The following is a 19,493-nucleotide window of genomic DNA, read 5'->3' on the forward strand; positions in this document are numbered from 1 at the left end:
AGCCTTATTTTTGCAATGAAAAATACTAGAAACCACTAATGTGCTTGACATTAAGGAATTACATATTTATGGCACAAATGGAAAATGTCCCAGCCCATCCAATACAGCTACATGTCATTAAACAACCCTTAAACACCTGAATATCCATCCAGCATTACTAAATAATACACAGCATGTTAAACCCCACTTAATTAACACTCATTTAACCCATTAATTCATGTGCAATGCGCAATGATACGGAACACGGCAGATACGAATCACCTTCAACACCGCAGCAAACATGTCCCATACTGTAAGTGAATAATGAAATAACAACATGCGAAGACACTCTGACTGGAGAGTCTGCCCCCAGGGACCGGGAAAAACAACACTGGAGCCACGAGGTTAAACTCTTGGGGAGCAGAGCAACGCCCCCCCGACGTGTGTGCCGCAGCCGGGGCGCCGGCTGTGCTATGCATGTCTGACTGTGTAAAATGCACAAAAGACAAAGGAAAAAACACCAAAACATCACTTCCGAATGTGCCGTCATGGTTCATTTCCTCTTCTTCACAACTTGCTTCCCGAACGTCCTAGGAAAGAATCACTCCAAGGCCAAGGGCGGGGAACTCGCATTTACGGGGAGTCTGTCGGGCAGCACTGCAGGCCCTACCCCTCCACCGCTGTTTCCCTCTCCAGGGGCAGAGCTGCGTCGCCCTCCCCACAGCCCAGACAACCTGGACCCCCTAACTCACCTTTTCCAGCCACACCCCGGCCTCCTAACCTCAGGCACGACTTGCCAGAGTTCAACATTCTGTCCATGGAGTTAGGGTGCAGCCCATAGCATCTCTGAACAAACATCTCTAATATGCTTTAAGTTATCACAAATTCAATTGGAAATTTGATTTTAAGTTTCAAATGTGTAAAGCATGTATCAGGGTTGGGGATAAGAACCTGGGATGGCTAACACCACATAATTTAAAATTCCCCCCAAAAGTCTAAATATATTAAATGTTGCAAAATATAGGAATGTTTTAAGTTAAAGTAACGCAGCGTGTCACCTGGGTCTGTGTTTGTACTCGCATCCTGGCATTCCACAGCCTTCTTTCTCACAGAGGCCAGGAAATGCAGCCCAGCGGAGGTGGTGACGCCATCGTGTAGCGTTTCTTAAATGTAACAACAAACATTGAAAACCATTGAGAGGAGCCAACAGATTACAGGAGCCCAGAGGCGGGGGAGCTGACGCAAGGGAGGGGGGTCTGGGGTGTCGGGATGTTACCAAAGGGGACTTTCTGAATGCGATGGCATCTGACCCAGAGGCCGCTCAGTGGCATCACAACCAAAATCGTGGGGACTGCATGCCCGGCCTCGGCCCGAGGCGTTGTTCTGGCTGAGGAGCAGCGTGACTGTTAAGCAGGGGCTGATGGTCAGACTGATGTTCTGGAAAAAGCCCCCGGCCGGTGTGTGGAGCACGGACCTGAGCGGGAACACTGACAGTAATGGTGGGGACGGGCAGAGACGCCGGCGGAGGAATGACCAGGGCGGGAGATGGGCACGGCTGTGAGTGCCCAGGAGCGGAGGGGCAGGCCGGCCTCAGAAGGACCTGTGTTTGGGGTTCGTTGGTAGTAACACCAACAAAGAGAGAACAAGCCAGCTGGTGGGGAGGTGGGGCGGCGGTGACTGTAATGCTGTGCCCGAGGCAGCTCCCACCACACGGAGAGGTGCGGCGGGAGGTGGGATCGAAGTCCGCAGCCTGTTAGGGGGTTTGGGTGCAGACTGGGTTTTCTGAGCTCACCCAGGAGTCTAGCAGAGTAAGAGAGTATCAGCTATGCTGTGTTGTAATAATAACTCGGTTCCCAGCAGAGCTCCCCACACCCTCGGAACGTCCCGAGTGCGGGGCGCCTTTCATCTCTCACGAGCCCCCGGTCAGACCCGAGTTTATGCCAAGGCAGCGGCTCCCGGCAGCCCCTGGGGAGCTCCAGGCCGGGACTGGCCAGAGGAACCAACACAAGATCAGGGGGTTGGGACTGGAGCCCGCCCCGCCCCGCCCCAGGGAGACGGAGTCAGCACCAACGGCCTGTGCCTGTCAGTCCGGGCTACGGAATGAAACAACAGCTACGGGCCTCCGGGGTGATGAGCGAAGGGATGTGCTGGGCGGGCGGCGCCCCAGAGAGGGGCTCCCTGAGGAGAAGCCTTGGGGATACACACATTCGGCTGCAAGAAGACACAACCAGCTGAAGAAAGAAAACCGTTTACTATCCATAAGCAAGTTCCCTTTTCTGAGCTGAGGCCTTTACGTGAAAGTGCACGTGTTTTCCGTGAGGAAGCGGATGCTGGCAGGCTCTTCCGTAACTTCCTGCTGGGCCTTAAATATCAGCGCGTTATTGGAGCTTCTAACTAATGGCACTGCTCCCTGTAGCAGTTGGGCTGGAGGGTACATGCTTTGTGAGCCACAGGGTCCCTTTCTGCAACGCTGGGCCTGCTGCAGCGCCAACGCCGCACAGACAACGTGCAATACGTGGGCAGGGCTGCGTTTCAGGGAAGCCGATTCCAGAAACAGGCGTGATCTGCACCTGGCCTGTGGCCCTGGTCCCGTGGGCGGCAAACTGCGGCTCGCGAGCCACATGCGGCTCTTTGGCCCCTTGAGTGTGGCTCTTCCTAAGCCTTAGGAGTAACCTAATTAAGTTAATAACAATGTACCTACCTATATAGTTTAAGTTTAAAAAATTTGGCTCTCAAAAGAAATTTCAATCGTTTTACTGTTGATATTTGGCTCTGCTGACTAATGAGTTTGCTGACCACTGCCCTGTCAGGAGTGCTCTATTGGATAACACACACACACACACACACACACACACACACCACCGTGTCAGATCACGTGGGAAGAATTTAGCCTCATTTTTATAGAAACATCTATAACTGAACTCAGACACCACACTCATCAGGCATATACATACCCAGAGGGATTTCGAAGGCATCCAACGTCTGGGAACCACGATGCTCTCGCTGCTCCTAAACGAATCCCAAATGATCAACCCAAGATTAACTCGATGACATTTATTATTTTTAAAAATATATATCATATCTCTGAGAATGGTTAAGTCTTAGGAATAGGTTCAAATCCCTTAATTCTAGAAATATTTACTCTATCAAATTATTTACTCCATCAACGTAACCCTACGAAGGAGTTTCCGAAAGTCCCAAGCCACGCAATAAAGAAAGAGCGTCACCGGCTTCGGGACTAACTACAGCCTGCATTCTCTCCTGCAGCGCGTCTCAGCTCACTGTACCCCCTGGGAACCCCCTCGGGGCAGAACTGTTCATGGGCCCACTAATGAGGACTTTGTGAGAAGTGTGCGCCTTGTACACAAAGCTGTTCCATTTAACCTGTTGTTGAAAACTAGGTCAACAGGTCCCCGCTCAGGAGTGTCGGAAGAGATCCGAGTTCCAACACAGGCTGCATAATAAACGTGTATGGGACCTTTTAGAGGCACCTGAGGAGAGAGAGGAAACTGAAGCAGGAGAAACCCAAGTCACACCCAATGCATCGCGGTGCCGCAGGGGAGAGCAGAGTGACTTCAAGGTAAGAAGGCGGACGGCACGTGTTCTGAGCCGCAGCCTCTGGCCATGGAGCTGCGTCCCACCGCACCCTGTGCCCTGCTCCCGGAGGCTCTGTGCTCGATCCGATCACGATCGGTGCTCCAGCCCCGCCAGGCGCCCTATCCCGACCCCCCCACACCCCCTCCACCCCCACCCCCTGCCCTGGCTCTGCGCGCAGGCCGGGGAGAAGGGGCAGGTTTAGGTACCTCGGCTCTCCCAGCTGCCCCCGAGTCCTGGTCAGGAAGGACAGCAGCGCCTGGGTGCACGGCCACACGAGGTTTTCTCCTTTGCTGCTTGGAGCTGTTTTCCTGCAGCTCTTTCTCAGCTCGTCGTCTTTGCCTGTGAAAGACGACAGTGAAATATACGCCTACTGTTTCAGTAACACCAACCAGTGTCTCATTCGTGTCATGCTACCCAGGGAGACAGTTATGGAAACTATGTCCATAAATTATTTTCAATGTCATTTAATTAAATTAGCAAGATATTCTGCTACAATAAAAGCAGATACCAGCAGAAGTCGGGGATACATGACGTTGTCCCCAGCTCCTCTGCTAGGGGCTGACTGTCTGGGTGACCACGGAGTCTCAGGCCAGGGTGACACCCGGCAGGGATGGTCAAGCTCCCTTTCCTGCGGCTCTAAGCTGGCCAGGAGCCTCCGGACACCTCCATTCCAGGAGGCTTACCCGGAAGAGGGAACACCGGACAAGGTGGAGGAAGGACCCATTTCTGGAAAGAAAGCACTGATAACAGAACGTAGGGCCATAAATGTAAACATTTCAGAGTGTTTTCTAACTCAGTAATAATCTGCTGGTCAGTACACGCATTGAGCGCCCACGATGAGCACAACACTGGGGAGGCCCTTCAGCACAGGTCACAGCCCTCCTGCTCCAGGCACACGTCTCAGCCTGACGCCGGCCCGTCACTCAGCCTCCCACTTCCTAGATGAGAGTGGAGGGCGCGGTCAGACGGGAAGGGCCCATTTGGTTCCGGGTGCTGAGAATGCTGCACGGCAGCTCAGGTCTGTGCTACAGAGCCGGCTGCTCACCTGCCACAGGAAAGGAGCCCCCCACTGTGAGTGCCAGGAGAGAACTGCCTACTAAAATGGAAAAAAGAACAGCCTTTGTCTCCAGCCCTGGCCGCGTGGCTCAGTGGACTGGGTGTTGTCCCGGGCACCCAAAGGCTGCTGGCTCGATTCCTGGTCAGGCTTTGGGCTCGAACCCCTGTAGGCGTGTGCAGGAGGCAGCCAATCGATCCAGGTTTTGCTCTCACATCAATGTTTCTCTCTCCCTCTCTCTGAAAATCATTTTAAAACATCTTTTAAAAATAACAGTATCTTGCCGAAACCGGTTTGGCTCAGTGGATAGAGCGTCGGCCTGCGGACTGAAAGGTCCCAGGTTCGATTCCGGTCAAGGGCATGTACCTGGGTTGCGGGCATATCCCCAGTAGGAGATGTGCAGGAGGCAGCTGATCGATGTTTCTCTCTCATCGATGTTTCTATCTCTCTCCCTTCCTCTCTGTAAAAAATCAATAAAATATATTTAAAAAAAAATAAAATAAAAAAATAAAATAAAAATAACAGTATCTATCTCTCATAACACAGGGATTTTCCTCATCCTCAGGTGTGTTCCAATGCAGGACACCGACAGGGAAACGGAACACGCAATTGTGTTTGGTAGGAGGCTGAGCCAGCTGACTCGCAGTTTATAACCATGTGACGTTAACGGAAGGGGTCACCTAAACCTTGCCTTTTCTTGCCGCCCTTTTCTGGCCTCACTTCAGGAGGGTCCCCTTTGTCCTGTCCAAGCTGCAGGTGCCCAGGATCGCCTTGTTCCAGGAAATCGGGGGGTGGTCTCTGTTGGCTTTGCTTAGACGCAATGAGGTTTCCAATCAGAGTAAGCTGAGGGGTTCTGTACTATAGAAAGAGATAAAGCACATTAATGTATAATTACATACCTCAATTATGCAATATGCTAATAAAATATTGGGAAAAACATTTGTTTAAATCAAACTAAGATGTGCAAGAGGTGAAACATGACAAAGATGACACGCTGATTTGGACGGGTAAGATGAGGATCCTGATCTTAACGAATAAATGACAGTGGAGTGCTGAGAATTTCAACTGGGTTGCCCTATTCCAAAAGTTAAACTACAGTCCTCATCTTCTTCATTTCTTTTCCATATTAAAAATCTTCCTCTACTTGATTTTAAATTCTTTGGACTAGGGAGGATACACAAGGGTGGAGAGTACGAACGAACAGACTAGCACATTAGCAGCATGTGGGTAACCACCAATGCTGGGGACATTAATCTCTCTAATAAAGAAGCCTTTAAATCCTTCTCAAAACGTCTACTTTCCTACCCTTGAAGCATTTTTTTTTCCCTGTTCATAACATGTTCAGAAGAAAGGAAGGCATGGTAAGTACTTTTTCTAAGGAAATGACCATTTCTTCTCCTAGTACCATCTTCAAACCTTTGTTTAAATTCAATGTATTGGAGTGACATTGGTTAACAAAATTATACAGGCTTCAAGTGTACAATTCCGTAACGCAACATCTGTATGTTGTGCGTGTGTTCACCTCCCCAAGTCAAGTCTCCTTCCACCACCATTTATCCCCTTTACCCTCTGCTACTGCCCCTCCCCTTTTTCTCCTCTTCAAATCCTAAAAGTGCACTAGAAAATGAATTACTTGGTCACCCTCCTAGGATGATACTACAGACTTACAAAATGAGAACCTGACCAATTTGAATTTCATCAATAAGAAGTTTTGGTGGCCTTATTAAGATTCAAACTTCTGTTTCAAGTACTTTAAAAAGACACCATTTTTTAATATGTGCAACTATTTATAGACCTGGATCCATTTAACAATTTTAACCTGGAACAGATTTGGAGGCAACCAGATCACAACTGCTAGGAGCCTTGAACAATGCTCCCCCTTCCCTCCCTCCCTCCCTCTCTCTCTCTCTCTCCCCATACACACACACACACATGCACAAATGTACTGGGCATTCTACTTTACTACTTATTTCTTCTGAGAATAGAAGAAACGTGTGTGAAAGCATTCAGCAAATTCTGGTATTGATGTACAAGACCTAAACCTTTAAAATGCCCCAATTATTCTGAACTGCACTTGGATGTGATTGTCAGTAACAGGAGCACTGTTCTTACGAAGGAACCGTGTAAAGACTCGTCCCCAAGGGCGCAGTGGTTACGGTGTAAAGGACACAGGTAATTACCGCGTTTTCCTGCGACGGGCAGGAGCGGAGGAAGGAAAACCCTGGGTGCGTCCCCGCTCCCGCGGCGGCTCTGACAGGTGCGGAGGGAACCGCCACCGGAGCTCTTGACACGGAGAAAAACGTAAAAGCAGGTTTGGGCTGCAGGTGCAGTAACGGGAATCCGAAGGCATAACGAGGAGATGACTCGAGGGGCCCCGGCTTAACGTCAAACACTCCTTCTGGCTTTGTAACTGCCGAAGAGTCCTGCTGAGGTGTCACGCTTTCCTGCCCAACGTACTGATCCAAGTTCAAGTGCTTCGGGATGTCTGTCATGCCAGCCCCCGCCCCTGTCTTCTGCCCCGCTGCCGGCTGCTGGGCGTCCGTATTCCGCTGGCTCCGGGTCCCAGGGGGCACTGACGTGTGCATCGCTCTCGGGGGCGCGGGGGGCTGGCGGGAACTGGGGGGCCCCCAGGCCTCTCTGGGCGGCGGCAGACCTCTGGGGGGAACCCACAGAGCCCTTTCTGCCGGGAAGGCAAAGGGCTTAAGTCCCTGCTCAGGCTGTAACTGGAGCAGAGGAAAAGCATCGCCCGGTCTGGGCGCCATGGCAGCGGGAAGCGTAGGTGCCTTCGGAAGGGCAGAAGGCGGGGACACGAGGTGGAGGGGAGCGTGCCCCGCAGGGCCCGGGGGACACGAAGCCGGCGGCAAGCTTTCAGGGGCTGCAGACAGTCCGCTGTTCCGAGGCTGGCCTTCTAATTCACAAGGAATACGCCCGTGTGGAACATTCTGGAAGAGAAAAAAGCTATTACGTAAGTTGAAAATATGTAACAAACTCCTTATTTGGTAAATGCTGTTCAATATGCTCTGGAGGGGTTGGGATGTAATAATTGCCAAAAAGGCTATTTACTCCAGGAACAAAAACCACCCAACTTCGGGGGCGCCTGCCGTGGGGCTGCCGAAGGCGCTACCTGCGAATGGTCGCCGCCACTCGGCCCGGCCGGCATGGCTCCAGGATGGGCGGGCGCGCCCCCCGCGTGAGGCTGCCCCGTGGACGGGAGCTGGACGGGCAGTTTCTCCTTCAGGTTTCCCCTGGCGCCGTCACCACCGCTCCCGCCGGGCGGGCCGGACACTGGGCTTCCCGCCACACGCGCAGACGGCGGCTGCTGTGCCCGTGCCTGTGCGTCCGGGAGGCTGGGAAGGGACGACCCTGCTATTTGCATCAGAGTCAGGAAGTTGATCTGTTGCAGCTGCAAGAAAATAAAAATCAAAGACACGTCTGAGAATATAATGGGGAAAAACATGAAGAACCAACACGATCAGCTGCCTTCTCCACCACAGTCGCCCGTCTGTCTTCCTTCGCGTCGGCGAGACCCAGGAACGCTGGGCGGGAAGCGCAGCTGGGAGGCTGTTAGTGAAAAGGAAAAGACTGGCTTCCTGCCTTCACGGAGCTGCCCCGGGAGCACCCTGCAGCAATGTGCCTTAAGTACCCCAGCGATCCCAGCGGAGGGTCTAATGGGCGGGAGGAGATCACAGAGAATTCAAAGATGGGTGTGTGCCGGGGGCAGCTCACACGGGCACCACCTTGCTGGGCTGGCCAGCAGCCCCTGAACACGAATGAACAGATGACTCCGGCACAGCTTCACTGCAATAGAGAAGGCTAAGGGACAGCTTGGCTGACAGCAACCAGGCCTCCTCGATTGCCTCGTTAGGCTTTTACTGCAGTTTTTATCTTTAGATACAATCGGTGGAGTGAGTAATCTTGGGAGGACACGTGTTTACACTGTCCACTAGGCGAGGGTATCCAGGAATAAGGCGTAAGGATTCCAGTAAAAACCCGGGGTCTGCACGTGCACAGACTTGTTTGGAAAGGTCAAGGAGTAGCTAGGGGCACCACCTTCGACACTCCCCTAAGCCTCCCCTAAGTCAGAACTCCCATAAACAGGGCAGGCGGCCTTGCACACAGTTCCTTTTTCTCAGAATGTCCTCCTTACAACCAAGGTGTGTGGGCGGGCTTTCAGGAAAGAAAGCAGCAGAGATTGGCAGACGGGTGAGGGTGAGGAGCTCCCAGGAAGGACTGGCTGGGTCAAGTGCAAGTACGCACGTCCGGCTGACGCCTGCGCAGCATTCAGTCCCCATAGCAGGTGAGCCCCAGGCACTGGCCCCGGGATGCAGCCAGGATGACATGTTTACGGGGACCAGGTGGCTTTTTCCACCTGGCCCAGCAGGGTGCCCTGCAGAGAGGAGCAGCGGGAACAAGGGCCATTCTGCCATTTCCAAGGTCGTGACCAGAGAACACCATCAGCATCAACAGGCGCATCACGGAGTGGGTGTCAAGAAGCGGCCCCCGGGCACCCACAGGTCCAGGGATTTGCCAAGAAGAAGATGGGACCCAGCTGTGCGCACCGACACGGGTTCAACAAACAGTCTGGGCCCAGGAATAGGGACTGTCCCACAGCCCGGGGCGCTTGTCCGGAAACGTACGAGGATGAAGATTCGCCAAACAAGCTCTAGACGCTGGTCACCTACGTACCTGTCACCACTTCCAAAAAGAGAAGGAAGGCAGGGGTGGCTGACAGTGATTCTTAACCTTTGCGAGAAGCCAAATTCTTTGCAGAATTGGTGAAATACAGAGGGCAGTGACCAGCAAAGGCCCTGTGCAATCCAAGAAACAAGTTTGAGAAATGCTTCTAGAACTTGAAGCTGTTAAAACAGGTTACAAAAAGGAAAAGGACTGGGGAGAATAAAAATAAAATCAGTTTCAACAGTGGAACAGGCAGAAAGGTATTCTCATCAGGCCCATAAGTTCAAAGACATCAAGAATCACCAATGAAAACGGTGTATCGCATCCCATGCGAGGAGAACTGAGTTGAGGGAAACGAGTATCTAAGGTACAAAGCGGGAAAGGAAAATAATTTTAAACTTCGGTAGACAGAGAGGAGGATGACCAGGTGAGAACAAGACGCTGCAAGTCAAAGGGAAAGTACTCTGACCTGCAGCCGGCAACTTCCAAGCAAGCCCCGGCCGGTGTGCGGGAATAGGCAGTGGCAGGCGGTGGCAGGGATGAGCTCAGGGCCCTCTGAGCAGGAGTCTGCCGGGCGGGTTTACCCCCCACCTCACTTTGTGGGCACCTCTGCGTCTCAAAACGCTCAGTAGAAACCAGTCAGCCTCTAGGCCAGTGGTTCTCAACCTCCCTAATGCCGCGACCCTTTAATACAGTTCCTCATGTTGTGGGGACCCCCAATTTCATTGTTACAAATTGAACATCATTAAAGCATAGTGATTAATCACACAAACAATATGTAATGATATATGCCTTTTCCGATGGTCTTAGGCGACCCCTGTGAAAGGGTCATTCGACCCCCAAAGGGGTCGCGACCCACAGGTTGAGAACCGCTGCTCTAGGCCCTGGAGATCTGGGCGTTGGAATGAGCACGTGCCCAAAGCAGAGAAGCCAGGCGATTCCATTCCAGCCGCCCCTTCCTGGACGTGTGTCCACATGTGAGGACCTTACATGCATCACGTGTGGCCTCACGCGCTCCTGGCAGAGCTGCTCACCTGGACTAACTTGAACACCTCGTCCTGGAGCATCTGCCTCACAGAACCGGGAGAGTCTGGCAGCCGCGCCCGGGGCTCACGGCGCGGGGCCCGCGGGGGCGTGGGCACCAGGGTTTGTGAAGCAACGCTGACTCCATTGGGCACCACGGGTGGGTCTGGAGACGATTTCTCTTTACATGCAGGGGTCTGTGCTCTGCGCGGGGAGCGTATGAACAGAAACCACACGTTAACCAAGACAGCACATTACATGGCTATGATCTGAATATCTGGGTCCTGCTCGTTTCTTCTACTTTAAAGCTTTCTCAAAGTTTTCAGGAAATTTAAACCCTCCAGCCTCAATCCCTGTACCCCTCGCATCTGGCTCCACCAGACACACAGGTCGTCAGCGCTTTCACTAAGAGGCGTGTGCTGCACGGTCAGCCTGGTCCCCTCCCTGCGTGACAAGCCAGGGCAGTTCACACAAGTATCTCACTTGCCTGGTCCCTGTAGGCATCTGAGTTTGAAACTTGTGCAAGTCATTCTTTCCGCTGTACAAACTATGTAATTTGGTTTGAGAATATGTGTGTGTTTGTTTTTAACTACATTTAATGACCCAGAGTGGAGTTAAGAAAACAGGAAATGTGCCTGGATGGTGTGGCTCAGTGGCTGAGCATCAACCATGCACCCAGAGGTCACTGGTTCAATTCCCGATGCCCAGGTTTCAGGCTCCATCCCAGTAGGGGGCATGCAGGAGGCAGCCAATGATGCTCTCTCATAACTCATGTTTCTCTCTCTCTCTCTCTCTCTCTCTCTCTCCTTCTCCCTTCCTCCCTGAAATCAATAAAAACATACAAAAATTAAAGAAAACAGGGAATGTATGGGTTAAAAATGTTTAATTCTAAGAAGGGTTAAAAAATGTTTAATTCTAAGTTTGCTATACAGCAAACTCACACTGATCATTAAATGTGAAATAACAGTATTACGAACATTTCATTTCCGAACAAATCAGAGTTTGTTTTTATAATTAAACCCTAAAAACAAACTAAAATGATTATTCCTTAAACATAGCAGGTACTCCATGTTTTCTAAGCAAATCAATCTCCTAAACTAAATAAGGGAGCAGGCATTATCCTACCCAAATAAACTCATCATTGTCTCTAAAAAGAAAAGAACGTACTAAATTGCATTTACATTTATGAGGCCTTGCTCTCATTTCCTTTCAGCAATATTCGCCTTTTACCAACCACCTAAGGTTCACAAGAACAAAAGCTCACTTGTCAACTCCATGGAAAACAGGCATTACAACTCATTTGCCTGACTCAGACAATGAGTAGCAAGCAGGTTAATGCTAGCGACGGAGAATTTTCTAAAGTAAAGCTGTGCTACACGATCCTCCTCCCAGCAAGATTGCCACACGGGACACATGGCCCACCTCTGCGAAGATGCCGCGGCGGACTGGATGCGTCTGCTCACGGATGAAAGCATTCTGTGTGCTGCTGGAAGCCCTAGAGGCCGGAAGTGAGCAACTGCCACATCTCTCGATAAGAGAGCCACTACTTTTTTCAAAAAGCCTGTTCTAAGATAGTTCCTATATTTCTTTAAAACACACCTATTAAAAAAAAAAGAAAGATTTTTCTCTAATATATATTTTATCGATTTTTTACAGAGAGGAAGGGAGAGGGATAGAGAGTTCGAAACATCGATGAGAGAGAAACATCGATCAGCTGCCTCCTGCACACCCCCTACTGGGGATGTGCCCGCAACCAAGGTACATGCCCTTGACCAGAATCGAACCCGGGACCCTTCAGTCTGCAGGCCGACGCTCTATCCTCTGAGCCAAACCAGTTAGGGCAAGAGGAAAATCTTTCAATAATTCACTTAAAGGTGTCAGAAATGTGTACCTACGTCACTTTTTTAATGCTTCATGTTGATTTCATATTATTCTCTTAGTTTTTGGTGAAAACATTCAGTAATTGTTTCAAAAGGTACAGGAGGCATCAGTTTATTCTCTTATCTATTTATAAAACAGGATAACATGGTAGTGTATGCAAAAGTTCTTACCTAGGAATTTCTGAACTTCTGTCTACACAAAATGAATGAGGAATGGTATGTTCATGATTTGAAAAGGCTTCGATCGTACTACAATTAAAGATTAATGATCGCTTAGGAACCAAGATATTCTTTACATTCTGTAAGAGACAGGTGATTGAATGGCCAGCCATCGCAGAGTCCAAACATCCGCTACTCCAGCCTCTGTGAAGTTAGCTCATAATTACCACCTGTTTACATTTGTCACCATAGCGATTAGTAACAGATTCTAACAAAGCCAATAGCAATGTCTGGACAGCTTGACGACTTGGACACTGTTGCCTGCTCAGCAACAGAAATAAGAAAATCTCAAATGTGGGTGGAGAAATGGGGTGAGCTGGGACCTCAAGTTCCACCTGTGGAAGGGGCAGGCCTTGGCTCAGAACACGAGAGAGCCCATTCTCACATTCACAACTGTAAAGACTGGTTTTAGTGACAGGAATATCTCTGTTACTTGTAAAGGCACATGACATTAAATATATTCTTCTTGTTAATTTTCCACAGAACCGAACAAATTTTTCACACTGAGAAGGGAGAGAGAATCTAATTATGTTGCCTCTCATGCAAGGCAATTCTAAAATTTCAAATATTTAGCTCTTCTTGAAACGTAACTAAGCTAGCCAGCAGAGTATATTCACCACAGCCTTATGAAGAGTGTTCAATAATTAAACCACAATAGTGACAGATTGACTCACAATGATCCAATGAAAAGGGAATCTGGAAGGGTGGTTCCCTAATTAGCTGTTGAATAAACCCTGGTGAATTTGCAGCTACATTTTACTTGGATAAGGCTGAGAGTGATGGGAGAACAAGAGGCTAGATATCTTCACTTATTTCACTCTACTGAGATTTAGGAGTGTAAGTCACTGCAACTCATCACTTACCATTGCTATAAACTGAACTTACAACTCCACTGGGAGCACAGTATCACCATAACATGTATATCGTAAATTGTAAGAAACAAAATCCATCCATCGAGTGAATCCGAGATGAGCCGAGCGCCCTTCGCCCGTTCCCGGATGGACACACGGCAGTTGCCGTCGCCTCCATCGCCCGCCCCTTACCCATTCTGTGCCGCTGGCTTTTCCTCCACACATTTCTCCACTGGCTCCCCCCGTGGACACGGAGCTGCTCCTGTGGAATGCTGTTGGGAGGAACGGCACCCAAAAAGAAAAGAGGGAGACACGTCGGTGTTACAGGCGCTGTCTTGAGTTGGTCTTGACATCCGTCACTCACCCAGAGTGACAACTTTCAAAGCCAGTGAGAGGCCAAAACTTAACAGTGTAGGCTCTGCTCTGACCAGGCCTTCCTCTGTGCTCTGCTTCTGGCCCACAACCGGGAGCCACTGGGCACGTTCAAGTACAACGTATGCACAAACACATGCGTATCTGGCCATCGTCACATACGTACATTGTGAGAACAATGAGAAAGCCAGGAAAGATTAATCCTTTTTAAAGGAATTGTCTCAACCATTAGAAATGTCTGCATTCCACCTGGAAATGCAGTGTTCACTGTTTTGAGAAAACAATCCTATATAATAAAAGGCTAATATAGAAATCGACTGAATGGTGGAACAGCCGGTTACTATGACATGTATGACATACACTGACCACCAGGGGGCAGACGCTCAACACAGGAGTTGCCCCCTGGTAGTCAGTGCACTCCCACAGGAGGAGTGCTGCTCAGCCAGAAGCTGGGCTCATGGCTGGCGAGCCCAGCAGTAGTGGCAGGAGCCTCTCCCGCTTCCGGGGCAGCGCTAAGGGTGTCCAACTGCCGGCTGTAGGGAGCGGGCCTAAGCTGTCAGTCAGATATCCCCCGAGGACTCCTGGACTGCAAGAGGGCGCAGGCCAGGCTGAGGGGACCCCCCCCACCCCCCCACCGCCCCCCCACCGCCCCAGTGCACTGCACTGGGCCTCTAGTAGTACATAGAAGTGCACGTAAGTGCAAACACCACACACGACAGCTGAGTTACGTATTTTGAGTGAAGAATACCTTCCTCACTCTTGAGTATCTCAATTGGCTGCACAGTTCCTGACATGAACACTTAAGTCACTGCCTGACATGGCTGATGGCAGACTTTCAGTGGAAAGAAACCCTGCGCACAGCAACGCTGCCGTCCACGGCGCTTCAGGAGGTGAGGGCCTTGCCTGGAGGCGCCGACTGACTACACTGACGTTATCACTGAAGTAACTTGCAGCGTTATGTGCAGACTTACTTCTAACAGCCGCGGTGATGTCTGTGTGTGAGCGGCAGCGTGGGGACTCTCGGGGCTTCGCACAGGTCCTTTGGCGTCTTCTGCAGCGAAACAAGGGAGAGAAAAGGGACCATTTGGGAAATGGTCATTTCACTCTTTAGACCAGGGGTCCTCAAACTTTTTAAACAGGGGCCAGTTCACTGTCCCTCAGACAGTTGGAGGGCCAGACTATAGTTTAAAAAAAACTATGAACAAATTCCTATGCACAAAACGGGAGCAGATACAATATTTGTATTTGCATGTGGCCCGCGGGCCGTAGTTTGAGGACCCCTGCTTTAGACAGTTCAGGACTTAATACAGGGAAAAAGAAAATGGCGGAAATACTGTCCATCCTCCTTACAGAAACACATAAAAACGCCTGGAGACAACCCCTCCTTGTCAAGTGGTCTGAGATGAGCCTGGAGAGGCCTCCGTGGGTGTGAGCAGCCCCACGGAGAGCCCCACGGAGAGCCCCACGGAGAGCCCGGAGAACCCCTGTGTTAAGGAAGACGGCCGAGGAGAAGGCCACAGAACAAGAGCCCCAGGGCAATTACCCAGCAGGCAAAAGTCTAACGATTTAAATTCCGGTTAATGTGCTCAACACGTCAAACGTATTGACTCGGTTTTAATTTTTTATTTTAGGCTATTATAAACATACCATTTTAGACATAAGACTAAGTTATCACCGATAATCATTCACCAATTTCAAATTAATAAAGCCAAGCAAAGAGATTAGCCAAATGAACTGGCCTTCATGGTCTGGTGGGAGTGTCTCCAGTTCCTCCTGTGTAAACGTGTCTCCTCTTAAAAGATCCTCATCGATGATGTCTACAACTTGTTTATCGGTGTCATCAGTGACAGAAATACCCTCCTCACTGGCTTCCTGTATTTCAGGGGTTCGAGCTTCAGTCGGCATTCTGTTGATAAAAATGAAGCAGCTGTAACTGTAACTCATCTTTGGAAACAAGCTTGCTTTCAATTGATACAGTTTATTGAAAAAGAAAAAATTTGGTGCTTGTATTTCTCAGGTCTCTGTGTTTAACCACGCCTGGTGCACAGCAGCAGCTCAAGGGAAGGTTATTCAATGAATGACGGGGCCTCCCAATTTACTCAAAAGATCAGAATAATGTCAACTCGTTCAAGCTTGCCCTTCTCACCAAGGACTCCCTCCCCTGCGTACAGGCTCCACCTTGGGGTCCAAGGACAGACCCCGCAGAGCACTGCTTCCCAGGGGAAAAGGGGCGAGCGATACCTTCAACTTCCTCTGGCATCGGAGACCCATTCCCGTAACAAGGGGTCTCTCAGGACGAGCTGCTCCGCCCTCAGAAGGTAAAGGCTAGGCAGACAGGGAGGAGTGTGCAAGGAGCGCCTAAGGCACTTCAGGAAGTGCTCACTCCCAGGTTCTCCAGTGCAAGGACATGCTTCATCCCTTAACCTTCAAGGGTGCAAGCCTTCCCTTCAAGCCCAACGGCATCAAACAAGGCGTCGTCAGGGAAAAGGAGGCCGCAGTCAGCACTTACGTCAAGACGCTCTGGCGAGGTTCACCATGGCCATCCCCTCCGTCAGGCCCCGCTGGCCCGGACCCTGCTCCTGAGCGGCCGGCGGGCGTCCCACAGGCACCCTCACGGGGGGGCCCCATCGGAGACCCAGGGCCAGGATGCTCTTGCTCCTAGAACAAGCCATTTGTAGTACTTAGATTCCACCACTAATCCATGCTTTTCCTTATGTTTTATATTAGCTAATCCTTCCCTCAGAACTTCTCCTGGTGACGTTTCTCACTCCTCTGCCAGGTACGAGTGCACATCTATGGGATGCGGGGCAACGGCCAAGTCTTATTCCGCGCGGAGAAAGCAAACCTGACCACCTGGGCAGCATCACACGAACCGGCCTCAGAAACGTGTAAGGGAACCGCCAGTGTCCCCAGGCCTTGGGACAGCAACAGTACGCACGCAGAGCTGCTTCCTTTTAATCTCTTTGCTATTATAAAGGCGGTAACGACTTCAGAATGACACAGGAGGCAAAAACAGTTACAGCTAAAACTGCAATGGGGAAAAGCTTTCATCGCTTACTTAGATACTTAGTTATGGACCACCTAGAAACACACATTTCCGTGACAACAAATATCACAGTATCTTATAAACTACCTTAGGACAACAAAAACTGATCTAAAAAAAAAACAAAAAAAAACTCATAAAAAATAACACACACACATACACACTCTCTCTCTCTCCCACGCACCCTTCATCCTAGTACAAGCACGTCACACTTGCAGCCCGCAGGCCCCACACCTCGTCTATTTGGCCGGTGTTGGCCTTTGAGTTTGACATCTTGTCCGAGAGTAAACTATTTTCAAATGGAGGCAGTTTAAAACAGAACAAGGGCAGAATTAGACCATGGAGGGGGTCAACCGAGACGGTGGCAGGAGGTTCCTGGGCTCCCCTCCTCCCATGGACACTAAATGTACCACTACACACGCAGCGTCACCAGCGTCACCGCTGAGAGGAACCCAGAAAGGAGAGAGAGGACAGAAGGGGGCGCGTCCTAACAGGTGGGCAAGGTCACCTCCAGCAACAGATCTGGTAACACCCCTTAAAAATGGTCCTCGTTTCCTTCTTTTTATCAACAGACACAAAGCCTTCAAAACTCACAAAGCACTTGTACCCCAATTAATCACTTTTAAGACTTAAAGGAACCACTTGAAGAAGAAAAATAATTAGGTGATTATCATCAACTGGAAGCCCAGTGCACAAAATTCGTCCACTGGAGAGGGTGGGTGGGAGTCCCTCAGCCCGGCCTGTGCCCTCTCACAATCCGGGACTACTCGGGGGACGTCCGCCAGCCAGAGACCCCTCGCTCCCTACCGCTTGGCTCGCTGCTCCTTCGCACTGCCATGGAGGCGGGAGAGGCTCCCACCATCGCCGCTGCGCTTGCCAGCCATGAGCCCAGCTTCTGGCTGAGTGGTGCTCCCACTGTGAGAGCGCACTGACCAGCAGGGGGCAGCTCCTGCATTGAGCATCTGCCCCCTGGTGGTCAGTGCATGACATAGCAACCATTTGTTCTGCCGTTCGGTAAATTTGCATATTAGGCTTTTATTATATCAGATAATCAGATTATACTCAATCGTGTCATTAGCTTAGTTTCTTAATCCTTCAACACCTGGGGAAATGTAAATATACTTTAATCTGAAAAGAGAGTTCCCATTTGCGTGTAGTAACTCAGGCACTAACCTCCATAACGGCACTCCTGGCCTTGTACGCAGCAGCGTAGGGCTGTTCCGAGAGCCACAGTGATGTCAGAATGGCAGCCGCAGAGGTTCTCACCCGGAGGACGGGCCGGGCCTGGGCCGGCGCCGGGAGGCTGGGGTCGCAGGGCAGCCTGCGGGCGGCCCACCGCAGCATCCACTCCAGCAGCCCCCGCAGCCCCGCGCCGCCCGCTGCACCCAGCGCAGGAGGGAGCTCGGCCAGGGGGTCTGCTTCACTGCCCCCGATCGCTCTGAACACGCACCTTCCCCTGCGACTGCCCTCGGGAGCCCACGGACTCCGGCTCGACACCCTCAGGACGCAAGGCTTCTCTGTCCCGTCCCCTTGTGTCTTGTAGAGTGCCTTCTGCTTTAGGCCGAACAAGCCGCTCCTCCCCCCACTTTCATTAAAATCACAGAGGGGGTTCTCTGGAGGAGGCCTGGTCCCGGCGGCCAGCCCTGGGGCTGGAGGCGCCGGGCCTTTGGGGTCCTCAGGCTCCGGGGCGACCTCGAAGCAGGAGCCCGCTCGGAACACGCCCTGGCCCCTGGCTTGGCCCGGGCGGTGCAATGCTGTGTGCAGGCCCGAGAGCAGAGGGTTGAGTTCCTGTTCTCTAAGGTGCCCCGAGAAGCTCGTCAGCAACGGGATGCCGGGGTCCTCGCTACCACGCAGGTCTCGCTCCAGGACGTAACTCAGGAAGAGGTCCAGGAACTTCACGTACTCGTCGTCATCGCGTTCAAACTCCCAGACGCCTATCACAGGAGGTGCGTTCTGCAGCACCGGTTCCTGGCCTCTTCTCGTGGGGCTTCCTTTCGGCTCCGCCACGCTCTTGTCAGCACCGGGCTTAGCAGTCAACGCTGATTCCACGTGACGTGGAGCCTTTCTACAGCAAAACAAAATCAGAAAAGACAACATTAATCATTTAATCAGTAAATCTTATGTTAGAATTGACAATAAAAATCGTGTCCACTGACTAAGTCGTATTTGTTTTTAATGCTTCGATTATCTCTCTCTCAAATGAGGGGGTTGGACTAAACGATCTCTAAGTGCTCGCTAGAGCTGAACATTCTGAATCTAAAAAACACCAGCCCTGACCGGGTGGCTGTCAGTTAGAGCGTCCCATCCACCAAAAGGCTGCAGGTTCAATTCCAAGTCAAGGCACATACCCAGGTTTGGGTCTGATCCCAGTCAGGGGGTGTACCGGAGACAACCAATCGATGTTTCTCTGTCCCTCTCTCTCCCCTTTCTCACTCTCTAACAAATTTAATAAATATCTTTGGGTGCGGATAAAAATAAATAAAATGTTAAAAATAAAAAATACCACACATTAATATAAAAGGAAAAATTTGTGTTAAGATATATTCACAGAGCCCTAGCCAGCTTGGCTCAGTCAAGCTGTCAGCCTGTGGACTGAAGGGTCCCAGGTTCGATTCCGGCCGGGGCACATGCCTGGGTTGCAGGTTTGATCCCCAGGAGGGGGTGTGCAGGAGGCAGCCGATCAATGATTCTCTCATCATTGATGTTTCTATCTCTCTTTCCTTCTCTCTTCCTTTCTGAAATCAATAAAGAAATGTGTGTATATATATATATATATATATACACACACACATATATAT

At 50.7% G+C, this 19,493-nt stretch overlaps 1 protein-coding gene across 1 annotated transcript in view; it reads right to left on the minus strand.

The window, feature by feature from the left end:
- Positions 1 to 19,493, minus strand: part of CPLANE1 (ciliogenesis and planar polarity effector complex subunit 1) — a 72,383-nt gene that overhangs the window by 22,100 nt on the left and 30,790 nt on the right. The window contains exons 26-37 of the mRNA XM_081089956.1: positions 17,869 to 18,760; positions 16,162 to 16,310; positions 15,392 to 15,558; positions 14,624 to 14,703; positions 13,473 to 13,552; positions 10,342 to 10,534; positions 7,755 to 8,033; positions 6,811 to 7,572; positions 5,322 to 5,488; positions 3,783 to 3,915; positions 2,934 to 2,988; positions 1,038 to 1,142 (exon numbers count right to left, since the gene is read on the minus strand). Coding sequence (XP_080946082.1) covers positions 1,038 to 1,142; positions 2,934 to 2,988; positions 3,783 to 3,915; positions 5,322 to 5,488; positions 6,811 to 7,572; positions 7,755 to 8,033; positions 10,342 to 10,534; positions 13,473 to 13,552; positions 14,624 to 14,703; positions 15,392 to 15,558; positions 16,162 to 16,310; positions 17,869 to 18,760 — 3,062 coding nt within the window. The remainder of the gene's footprint in view (positions 1 to 1,037; positions 1,143 to 2,933; positions 2,989 to 3,782; positions 3,916 to 5,321; positions 5,489 to 6,810; positions 7,573 to 7,754; positions 8,034 to 10,341; positions 10,535 to 13,472; positions 13,553 to 14,623; positions 14,704 to 15,391; positions 15,559 to 16,161; positions 16,311 to 17,868; positions 18,761 to 19,493) is intronic.

The sequence above is a fragment of the Myotis nattereri genome, assembly GCF_964212035.1.
Source record: "Myotis nattereri genome assembly, chromosome: 4".
Classification (NCBI taxonomy): Eukaryota; Metazoa; Chordata; class Mammalia; order Chiroptera; family Vespertilionidae; genus Myotis; species Myotis nattereri.